Here is an 11391-nt window from a genome sequence, read left to right on the forward strand (position 1 = left end):
CCGGGCTGCCGCGGTGAGTGGATGCTGCAGGTATAGGAGGCTCCCCTCCTGGGCCCCCTGATCGCTCCTGGGAAGGGCGGCTGGGTGTCGCGGGGCGGTTTCAGCGGGCTGCGCCCTTGAATTGGAAAACCCTTGTAGCGCTAGGCAGAGCGGCGCTGGGAGCGGAGGACCCAGTCCGGCCCTGGACGTGAGCGCTCTCGGCCCGGCACTCACTCACGCTCCTCCCGTCGGACTCCACGAAGGCCAGGGATTCAAAAGTCACCGAAGACCTTTCCGCACGGACACGTGGGATTGTGGGCGCTCTCCGGGCCTATATTCTTATCCCGATCTTGTCTACCGCCCCTACAGGCTCTGCCATCTGTCACCCTGGCCCTTCTCTGTTTGGACGGTGTCTTCCTCTCCTCGGCCGAAAATGACTTTGTCCACCGGGTCCAGGAGGAGCTGGATCGCTTCCTGTTGCAGAAGCAGCTATCCAAGTACGGGGAACTAGGGGGCGACGTTAATGCTAGGAAGGGCAGGGTTTGCCCCTCTCCCAGGTTCTGTGCCCAGGTAACTGACTGGACCACTGGCCAGGCCCCGCCTGACTTGAGACTTTAGCCCCTGCCGCCTTATCCAGCCACATCTTTCCTTTGTATCCGAGCGTCATCCCACTCAAGCAAAAGTACCCACCCTCTTAGGAATGATGGGAACTGTAGCTCCCTGTGATCTACTTTGCAATTAGCCAGGGACCGGCTTGGTCAGAGTGTTAAGCCACCACAAACCTGGGAGTGGCCTCCGTGGGAATCAAGTCCAGAAACTGGACCTGCAGCCTTGGTGAAATACTCCGACTTAATACTTAGTTTGGTTCCTTCCCAGGGTCCTCCTTTTCCCCCCAGTCTCCAGCCGCCTGCGGTACCTGATCCATAGAACAGCAGAGACTTTTGATCTCTTGAGCAGCTTCTCTGTTGGGGAGGGCTGGAAGAGGAGGACCGTCGTCTGTCACCTGGACATCAGGTGCGTTTTCCTACCGCATGGAGGGCTCTCAGCAATTGATTTTTTTTTTTTTTGATGGTTGGGCTAGCTGGCTAGCCAGGGAGGGTAGATCTTGGCAGAAACCAGGGCCAGGAACCCCCCAGTCGTGTGAAGTTGGGGTTGTCTTTTGCTCCATCGGGGATGCAGCTGACTTGGCTACATCAGCCATTCATGTTGGGCCAGAGTGCACACTAAAAGTAGCTGGACTAGGAAGGGTACATCTGCACCTCTCTCTGTGAGCGCGTGCTGCAGAGAGACCTTGGTTCAGGGGAAGAGTCTGTCAGCCTGTAGTCATCCCTAGTCCCGTGTGTATCTCACAACATGAACGTCTTATCACTGTGACTTTGATCCTAATAACAGCTCCTAAATGCAAGCATTAGCTGTCTTTCGTGTGTAACCAAAAATTCAGCACCCACTAATCTGATTGTAGTGTTCATGAGGGAGCCCCTTTGGGTGTGTCAGGATTTTTGCCTTTGCCACAGTGCCTTTGTAAGAGATTCTTTTGAGGGTCATTTTGGTTGTGACCTTTGCTTAATGCTGACCTGGCAGTGTCGTGGCTCCAGTAAGTCATTTTGCTGTAGACTCAGACATGCTCTGAATCTTCTGTTCCTACTCCAGGGTACCCAGTTCAGATGTCCCCTCTGGTCCCTGCTGCCCTCCTGCCTCCCATCCCAGCAAGTACCGTGGTCCCCGGAACACCTCACATCAGGGAGGAGCTGCTGGTTCTCGAGGTGTTCCTCCTGGCCGGTGGCATCGTGGATGGAAGCCGAAGCCGGATCAACCTTTGTATGTGCCCCCCGTGCGACGCAGGCAAGATGAACCGGTAGCACCCTCCATCCGAGGCCTCAGGGGAGAGGCCCCAGCTGGTGGAGTTTCAGAAGAGCCTAGGGGGGCTGGGGACCCTGAAGCTGACCAGGCAGTTCCCACGTTGGTGACTCTGGGAACCGCGAAGAGCGCTGATTCAGGCTATGCAAATCATTCACAGCTGGAGCTGGCTGACCCTGAGCCCTCCCAGAATCCTTCTGAGAAGGAACAAGGGGTGGAGAGAGCCAGGCAGCAGGGGTCCAGCCCACAGCTGGCCTTGGAGGAGGAAAGTAGGAGTCGGCTGGTGCAGAGTCTGGTGGACCAAGAGGAGGAAAAGGGAGAGGGAAAGGAGAAAGAGAAGGTGGGTCAGGAAGAAGAGGGTGTAGGCAAGCAGAAGGGGAAGGTGGAGGAGGAGGAAGAGAAGCCGGACGAGCAGAAAGGGAAGGTGGAGGAGGAAGAGAAGGTGGATGAAGAAGAAGAAAAGATGCATGAGGAGGAAGAGGATGATGACACCCACCATGACTGTTTCAGCGAGCTACTGCAGGAGGTGATGAGGCTCTTGAACCCAGAAAAGGGAGGGCGGAGGTGAGGTGGGTGTGGCCTCAGGGCCTTGGGCTGGAGGTGAGGGAGGGGCTGTGCTAATGGGATGTATGAAAAATGGCTCAGGCCTGGGTGTTGGGTAATGGAAGGCGGGGAACCTGGAGAAGGAACGGTGTAGTTGGGTCTCAGTCCGACCGTTTAGGAGATGGTCAGGCCTGAGCAAGTCATTTGCTTTTTAAAGTCGTTTCCTCATATGAAGAAAAGTAGTGCATACATCACAAGGTGGTGGAAACATAGTCCTCACAGGCACGTTGCTCTCTGTTCGAGAAAATCACCCTCCTGCCTGGAGCTCTGCCTTAGAAATTGTGTTTTCTTGACACCATGTGCCTGCCCCTAACATTGACTTTGGACCAATGGAGAGGCTGGGTATCTTTGATTGCTGTTTTATGCACAGTCTTTGAGAATATCATATTTGTAGTAAGAAAAATAAAGATACTGGCTTTGTCCAGCTTTTTTTTTCTATAGACTATGCAATTTGGGGCTAAAACTACTTAACTCATTGCCCCTCCATCTGTAAAAAGGGTATATAGTATATAGGATGCACTTTTCAAGTTCAGGTGAAACACAGTGGTCACAGTTGGGAGTCATCTAGTGGGAACTCCATAGAACCAAGCACCTTCCGCTAAAACACCCACATTCTGAGAAATCAAGTTGCCATAACCAGATTCCAACTGAACAGACTTCTCCCCCAGAACTATCAGATTGGAAAGCATGACAGGGCTGGGGGGGGGGGGTGGAATCACAGCTGGGTCACAGCTCTCCCTTGCCAAAGGGTCTGTTTGCTCCCAGATCACAGCCAACCTGACTGAAAAGGAGATTGAGGTAGAGAAGATCCACCTGGACACATCCTCCTTTGCAGAAGAGCTACCTGGGGAGAGGGACTTGGCCCACGTGGTGGAGATCTATGACTTTAAGCCAACGCTCAAGACTGAGGACCTGCTGGCCATCTTCTCTGAGTTCCAGTGAGTAGGAAAGGTGGGGGGCCTGGGAGACGCTAGGGTAGCCCTTCCCTACTTGCCCCAGAACGGAAGGCTGAGGGAGGTGTTGATGTCTGGGCTACTTGCTCTGAGGCAGGTCAGCCTGATGACTCTAAGGAAGGGGAGGGGTTGGTGTTTGAGCACCCGCCTAGACGTGGGCCAAGGTCTGTGTGTGCACACCTTTGCTGGGACCACAAGGCCTTCTATCCGTCTCAGGACACAGCTGTCCAGATGCCAGTGGGTCAATGGGCTTCTCGTAGCCTGAGGGCCTTCCTGCATGACAATTATATATGGGGGTACCTGGCTGGAGCAGGTCCGATGTAGCCTGGAGGGAGACACTCAAGAGACAGGACTCCTTGGCTTCTCCCAGATTCCCATGGATGCAACCATTTGCCATTTCTTCTTCTTTTTTTTTTCTAATTTGCATTTTTTTCCATTTGTCTTTGCTTTACCTATGTGGGCTTTTTAAAACCCCTTTCTGGGGCAGGAGAGATGGCTCAAAGGTTAAGAGCACTTGCTGTTCTTGTAGAGGACCGGGGCTTGGGATCCAACACGCACATGGTAGCTAAAATCATTGGTAACTACAGTTCCAGGATATCTTTGGGCACCAGGCATGCATGTGGTACACACTTAACCTAAACACTAATACACATAAAAATAAAATAAATCTAATAAAAATAAAACAAGACCCCTTTATTCCTGGCCCTCCTCTCTGAAACTGTTTTCCATACGTCTGTGTCTTGTCTTCTGCACCCGTGCTGAGGGGACAGCCAAGAGGGTGGCAGTTTACTTTTTCAGCTGTCTCTAACTATATGGCCCCACAGGGCCACCACTGATCCCTTGTCGAGCGGGCTGTGCCACTAGAGGAGTAGGGCCATTCTGAAACTGCTTCTAGTTCCCCCTAGACACAGAGTTCGTGATGGTTTCGTGAGGAACAGGGAGAGGGCCAGCCAGAGCCATGTCCTTGATAGGCCTGTTTGGACCTCTCTCCTCTCCTGCCTTTTAGCTTTCTTACTCAGAGTCCATGCTCAGCCTGGCTATGACAGTATCTGGGGAGTTGTCGTCATTCTTTGCTTTGGGCTATATGAGCCTTCCAGTTCTGTCTCATTCTGTCCCAGATGCTGACCTGTTTGCGGGGTGGCAGTGGGTCTTTCTGCAGCTGACTTAATGCTCTAGTGAGAAAGTGTGCCAGTGATCGCTTCTAACAGAGGAGATAGCTTGGTCTCGGGGCTTGAGTTGGGAGGGATCTGGTCTGCAGGATCCAAGGGGAAGGGTCTTGAGCACTGGCTTTTGTGAGCTCCCGTGTCCTCTCCCCACACAGAGAGAAGGGGTTCAAGATCCAGTGGGTGGATGACACTCATGCCATCGGCATCTTTCCCTGTCAGGCCTCAGGTAAGGTGGCTTCCTGTTGGGCTCTGCTCCTTCTCTGGCCTCCATTGAGAGCAGAGGTGCCTGGGTCCCCTAGGTGGAGGGCCATCTATATCCAGGTCTAGACTACCTTCAGCCCATGCGCTCAACTCTCAGCAAGCCCGAACCACAGTCTGGGTGCCGGGGGCTGTGGCCTGGGGAACGCTTTAGCCTTTCCTCTTTCTATTGGCACTTTCAGAACAGAGGTGTTCGGATCAGTGGCATTTACTGAACAGGTGGCATGGGCCAAGCCATAGGTCCTTCTCCAAACTGAAGAAAGGCATCAGGTGCTGCTGCCCTGGCTCACAGGCATTTAGCACAGGATGCAAGCAGGTGCCTTATCGTTCAGTCTTTATGTCAGCCCCAGTTGTGGGGTCCATCCCCTGCCCCCCAGAATGCTGGGGTTTATGGTGGATTACAGGCCTCTCACTGTGGAAGCTAGAGCACCATGCAGCCTCCCCTTCAGCCACTGTCCCAAGCTGTCCCTGTCATTCCACTTAAATAAGACTCTCCCATTCAAAACTGTGTGCACATCAGAGCTGGGAGTACCCTGCTTGGGTCTGGCCTGGCCCTTGTAAAGTCTAAAGCTGAGGATGGGGGGGAGCAGGGGGAGTGATGGGGAGGGAGCCCCGGGAAGGGAGGTAGGAAGAAAGGTCAAGTGGCCCCCGAGGACTACGGAAGAATAAGCTCTGACTAGGTATCTTAGATAAGGTTTTTATCACCGCAATGGAACATCATCACCAAAAAGCAAGCTGGGGAGGAAAGGATTTATTTGGCTTACACTTCCACACTGCTGTTCATCACTGAAGAAAGTCAGGACAGGAACTCAAACAGGGCAGGAACCTGGAGGCAGGAGCTGGTGCAGAGGCCATGGGGGGCGGGGGCGTGCTCCTTATTGGCTTGATCAGCCTGCTTTCTTATAGAACCCAGGACCACCAGCCCAGGGATGGCACCACCCACCATGGGCTGGACCCTCCCCCGATGATCACTAATTCAGAAAATGCCTTACAGCTGGATCTCAGGGAGGCATTTCCTCAGCTGAGGTTCCTTCCTCTCTGACTCTAGCTTGTGTCAAGCTGATGCAGAACCAGCCAGTACACTGGGGTACCGCCTCCTGGGCCTGCCATAAATAGTATAGCAAGAGCTTATCATGCCCTGGCCTCGGTTTCTTTGTCCAGATCACACATCTGCTATGTCCTGGTGTCAGATGCGCCTTAGCTCAGTGTGGTGGTGCAGGGAGTACTGGAGTCCCTGGGGGTTTGGGGGTATAGAAGGAGAGTCTGCTCTAAGTTCTGAGTTTCGTAGTTAGAGCCTGCATATCTTGCTGTGAGTATCTGAACACTGGGCTGGGACATCGTCTGTCAGCACAGACAGTGCCCACTGTACAGTTCCTTAGGGATCTGGGCACAAGGTGACACTGTCGTCACCTTTACCGAGGTAGATCGGGCCGAGCAGCTGGGACTGGATGTATAGAGTGGCTGTGGCAGTTTGGGGTAATGCTTGTACTACAGACCCCTGGGGTGGGTGGTTCACATAGCACAAACATCACCCCAGATCTCCTCTTCTTTCTCCAGCTGCTGAGGCCCTGGCCAAGGATTTCTCCATGCTCAAGATCCGGCCGCTCACACAGGGAACCAAGCAGTCGAAGCTCAAAGCCTTGCAGAGGCCAAGTAAGGGAAGCCTGTCCCTCCACGGGGAGGCTGTGTGTGCATTTGTGTTTGGTTTGTTTTCCCTTCTTTATTTCCCTGCTCTTCAAGAGCCTGGGCTATAGTAGCTAATGGGGCTCAGCGTCCCTTAGGCCCGGAGAAGGCCTAGGGTCAGGTACCATGTGCGTTTGTCCTCCCACTCATGCCTTCCTCTGGTCACTGATCTAGGAAAAGCCCCACCTTCCTTCCAGAGGGCCATGAAGACTGTCCTCCGGAAGGGTAAAACGTTCTTGGGCCTTGGGATGAGCCCTAGATGGGACCTTGGTTCTGTGACTTAACTTACCTGTGCAGGAGCCGGATGCCAACTGTGAGCTCCCTCCATTTCCTCTTCCAGAAAGCATGGTGCCCTAAGAGGAGCAAAGTTGGAACCAGCAGAATGGGCCCAAGGGAGGTCTACCAAAGCTATTCATGCCACTGTGAATGCTGACGTGGCCTTGTCCTAGGCTTCTTAGAAACAATATCCCGTCTTTATGTCCAATAATCCAGGTGTCCTCTCCTGAGTGTTTTCTTCCTAAGGGCCTCACAGAGCAAGGAGATGCTGGGTTAGTTCCTCCTCATCCTCACCGCACGATGAACCAGGTTGACAGGAGGGGTCAGTTTGTGTCAGGTCCCACAGGGAGGCAGAAATACAGGCATGGGGCCCTCTCACAGGCACCCCTGGCTGCTGTAGGGCCCCAGTTCTGCTCCATACCATTAGACATGGGCTGACCCTCAACTGGCTTTCAAGGCTGCTCTGTCTGTCACCCAGAGGAGAGACATCCCTGGCCTCGAATCCAAGTCCCACCCCCTGACTCTTCCTTTCAGAGCTCCTGCAGCTAGCGAAGGAGAGGCCACAGACAGATTCGGCGGTGGCCCGCAGGCTGGTGGCCCGGGCCTTGGGACTCCAACACAACAGAAGGAAAGAGCTGCCTGCTGCCCCGAGTCTCCTGCCATCTTGAGGCCCCACAGCCAGCTGTCCAGACTAGGCTGGGCCCCAACCATGCTTTCAATGACCCAAGGACAGCCCTTTGCCCCCGCTGGAGCTGCTGTAGGACACGGTAGGCTTTTGTTGAGCTGGTCCCAGAAATTTTGAGAAGAAATAAAAATTTAAGGTTGTGTTGATTGCATCCAAGTGTGGTCTTGAGGGACACTAGAGGGTGCTGTTCCATCTCTTACCGTGGGCCCGTGGTTACTGAGCATCAGGTCACTTTGCCTAGAAGTCCCATCTTCACTTCGGGGGCATTTGTGCACTGGTGGCCGTGTTTGGGGAGTACGTGGTACTTGCTCCATGTCACTTGCCCAGTATCCCCGTTTCAGCAACCCCAGATTGCCATCTTCTTGTGGGCAACTAACTGTACACAGCTGTGCACAGCTGTGGGCGTAGCAGTGCTGAGGCGTTATTTGCAGATGTGGATCATAAAAGGGCTCCTAAGTAAGCTCGAACAAAGCCAAGAGGTGCGACTTGAGTGCATGCCAGGTGTCCCCTCAGAAACGGACCCAGGGCATCCTTGTAGGACGGGAGAGTGCTCGCCTCTCTCGAGTCTTGGGTGTAGTATTGGAAACCCACTCTGGAGATTGGGGTCCCTGTTGATCTCAGGTTTGCTGGGGTCAACACACTCATAACACAGGATTGCTTATGGAGAACAGGAGCCCTGCTCTGCCAGTGCCCACTCTCCCCTGGGAAGCTGCCCTGTGGCTAGCTGTCCTGCCTGTTTCTGACATACTGCTGTGTCCTTCCCCAAGTTCCAGTGAGTAGCAGCTGTTGAAGACAGTCTACAGCTGACTTCAGCTGCTGCTCGGGTCTCTCCAATTGCTTCTCGGAGCTGCAGCCTGTACTGATAGAGCCCTCCAGATCACAGGGAACTTTGGAAGGGCATAGGGACCATTCCTGAAAGTGTGAGATGAAATATGTATGGCACTCCTAGGTGTAGGAAGCTTTGGGCCCAAGGGCAGTGGTTGGAAGGAAACCTAGGTACAAAGAGGAAACATTTCACTCCAGCCTACAAGTATGTGTGTGTGGTGAGGTAGGTTTGATGGGTATCACCTAGAATCCAGTTGGTAGCAGAATCGATAATTTAGGACCGACATTGTCTCACTAGCCCAGGAACATGGAGCCAGCTGACAGTGGACTGAACCATGAGCCCAACTGAACACTTTTCCTTCCTTGTACATTGTTTCTCTCGGGTATGATCACAGCAACAATAGTTACATAGGTATAGAAAAGAAAAAAATGGTATTATATATTAGGGCTGTGTGATGGCTATCTTTTAGCATCAACTGGACTGGATCTAGAGTCCCATGGGAGACACATTTCCAAATGAGGAGGGAAGACCCACCCTGAACACAGGTAACACCATCCCATGCCTTGGGGTCCTAGGCTGAAGGGGGAAACTCATGTGTTGGCCTTTTCTTTTCCTGGCCCACTGAGATGTGAGCAAGCAGCTTCCTGCGCCTCTTGCCATAGCTTCAAACTGCACCTGCCCTCAAACCACGCGCCTAAATCCTTGCTCCCCTAAGTCCCTCTTGTTGGGTATATGGTTGCAGCAACAAGCAGGGTACCACAAGTCAGACCTGTCATTAGCAGTGCTGCAGGAGACTGCACCATCAACAGCAGCCTGAGGTCCCCTTCCCCCTTAGAGACCTCTGGGTCCTTGACTTTGCTGCAGAGAAGAAACTTCAGACGAGCCAGAAAGAAGCAGGGTTAAAGTTTATTTAAAATATTTTAAATATAAATTTAAGTTACAGGGAATAAGAGGTGCTCAGGGAAAGAGTAAGGCCCACCTGAGAGCTGGGTGGGGCTTCTCAAAGGGCAGTGGTTCCTACGTGTCTTAGGAACTAGCTCTACACAAGGGTTTGGAAGCCTTTGGTATTATGGATGGGTTTCTAAGTCCCACTCCCAACCTCTTCCCCTTCTTGACAGTGAGATTATAGGGTAGCTCCAGAGGTGTCTTGGGATAGGACTGTACCCTGATAAGGTGAAACCATGGGTCGTGAGGCCAGCACAAGGGTCTTGAGATTTCTGGTGAAGTTCTTGGGAATTGTAGGTTTACAGCTGGGACAGGAGAAAGGCCATTTATACGTCATAATTCCTTGCTATTTTAACGTTCCTACTTGAAAGATCTCTATATAAAATGAATACTGTTTCTATACTAGCACCAGTCACAATGTTATCTGTGCCAGCACTGTCAGCTGGCAAAAGCTTCAGCCAGACTTGGAGGTGAAGGGCCCCTCCCACGTCCCCACGATTTTCTCTTCCTGTCCTGTGGCAGAACCATCCAAATCTTCAGTCATTCCCCTTGGAGTCTTGGAATGCATGTCTTGCTACTGTACTTTAAAGTGTGGCTTTAACTGCCTGGAATACAGAAGTTGGTTTAACTGGAAGAGGTCGTGATTGGTAACCTCGATGGTCACCTGGACGGGATTACAACCACCTGGGAAACACCTTTGGGTGGGTCTCTGAGCGTCCTTCCCGAAGAGGTTTAGCGGAAGAGGGAAGGCCCATGTTAACACTACTAGCACCATTCCTTGGGCCCGGGTTGGAGGCGGAATACTAAGGCGAAAGCAAATGAAGCACCAGCATTCACCAATCTGCTTCCTGACCGTGGCCACCGTGTGACCCCTGCCCTCTGCACCTGCCACCATGCCTCTCCAATTAGGATGGACTGCACTCTGAACTCTAAGCCCAAAGTGACCCTCCCTTAGCCTGCTCTTGTCAAGCATTTTGTCGCAGTAATGAGAAAAGTGACGAATACAAGATTAGTATTGGCCACGGAGTTCTTGGGCTTTGAGAATAGGTTTTAGGGAGGAATCTGGAAGAGTTTGGAATTCTGGGCCCAAAAAGCCTTAGAGTGCTGAGAACAGAGCTGAATGGGCTATTCTGGTGGGAGTTTGGAAGACCAGAATGCCAAGAGAAAGGTGGACATTGGAGGCCTGGTGCCTGAGGTTTCAGTGGGGCCCTGGAGTATTGGGCTATCTGGAACTGAGTTATACCCTGGCAATAATCCAGCTGTATCCTGCCTGTTTTCTGAGCACTCGAGTGGGTTTTAAGAGCAATGGACTAATTTCTTTGGCAGGGGATGTTTTAAAACGGGCTAGCATTCAGGCTGTGGTATGTATGGTTCTGCCCACTGCTCTTATTTAGGCCCACAGTTTTAAAAAAAATGAGCAGGTGGAGCAGAAAGATACAGAAAAATGTGCAGTTTGGCAAGGAGAAGAACACGCACATGTTTAAAGCAGCTGAGAAAGGTGGGTGCTGAAAATGCAGCTATAATTGTTAAAGAGCACATTGCCTTACATGTATGAAGTCCTGGGTTTCATCCCCAGCACTCTGGGGGTAGAAACAGGAGGATCAGAAGTTCAAGGTCATCCTCAGCTAGATAGTTTGAAACCAAACACCGCAAGCTCCCCTGCAGTGCCCTTTCTGCCACGACAACGCACGGGGTCCTCAAACCACGAGCCCAAATAGAGCCTTCCTTCCTCAAGTTGATTTGGTCAAGAAGTTTGTACAATGAGAGGAAAAAAAAAACACTTAATACAGAGGTCTTCATATTCAAGTTTTCCAGAAATGACCTAAGAAGGGGGAAATGGAAGCCGGCTTGACCACCTCCGCAGTTACGTGGTTCACACCTGCCACATCTCCAGAAGAAAATGGGCCATCTATGCAGAGTGTGGTGATGTCACACTATGGATATGCCAAAACTTGGATGGGATAACCTGCTCATAGCTTGCCTTCCAGTTCCCATAGCCACGTGCCAAAGCCCCTGCCCCTGAGGCCTCAGCACGCAGCCGTGCCTGGTGAATAAAGGAGCACCTTTCTTTTCAGCCAGAGCTGGCTAGCCGGGAGATGGCAACTGGTAATCCAGCCAGGAAACACTGTCACCTGAACTCAGTAGGTGACCATGAAGTCA

At 52.2% G+C, this 11391-nt stretch overlaps 1 protein-coding gene across 1 annotated transcript; it reads left to right on the forward strand.

Moving 5' to 3' along the window:
- R3hcc1 (R3H domain and coiled-coil containing 1) lies at positions 1–7611 on the forward strand. Its single transcript, XM_005355452.3, has 8 exons — positions 1–30; positions 349–476; positions 856–993; positions 1630–2362; positions 3205–3377; positions 4714–4784; positions 6374–6469; positions 7310–7611. The coding sequence occupies exons 1-8, from the start codon at positions 22–24 to the stop codon at positions 7441–7443; spliced, it is 1482 nt and encodes a 493-aa protein (XP_005355509.1). The 5' UTR covers positions 1–21; the 3' UTR covers positions 7444–7611.
- The last annotated feature ends 3780 nt before the right edge of the window (positions 7612–11391 follow it).

Source organism: Microtus ochrogaster, chromosome 17, assembly GCF_000317375.1.
Source record: "Microtus ochrogaster isolate Prairie Vole_2 chromosome 17, MicOch1.0, whole genome shotgun sequence".
Lineage (NCBI taxonomy): Eukaryota > Metazoa > Chordata > Mammalia > Rodentia > Cricetidae > Microtus > Microtus ochrogaster.

What these genes read in the sequence shown, in the direction of transcription:
- R3hcc1 (XM_005355452.3), top strand. An exon ending in TTGCAGAAGCAGCTATCCAA is followed by an intron (nt 477 to 855) that starts GTACGGGGAACT and finishes GTTCCTTCCCAG; the next exon opens with GGTCCTCCTTTTCCCCCCAG. An exon ending in GCCATCTTCTCTGAGTTCCA is followed by an intron (nt 3,378 to 4,713) that starts GTGAGTAGGAAA and finishes CTCCCCACACAG; the next exon opens with AGAGAAGGGGTTCAAGATCC.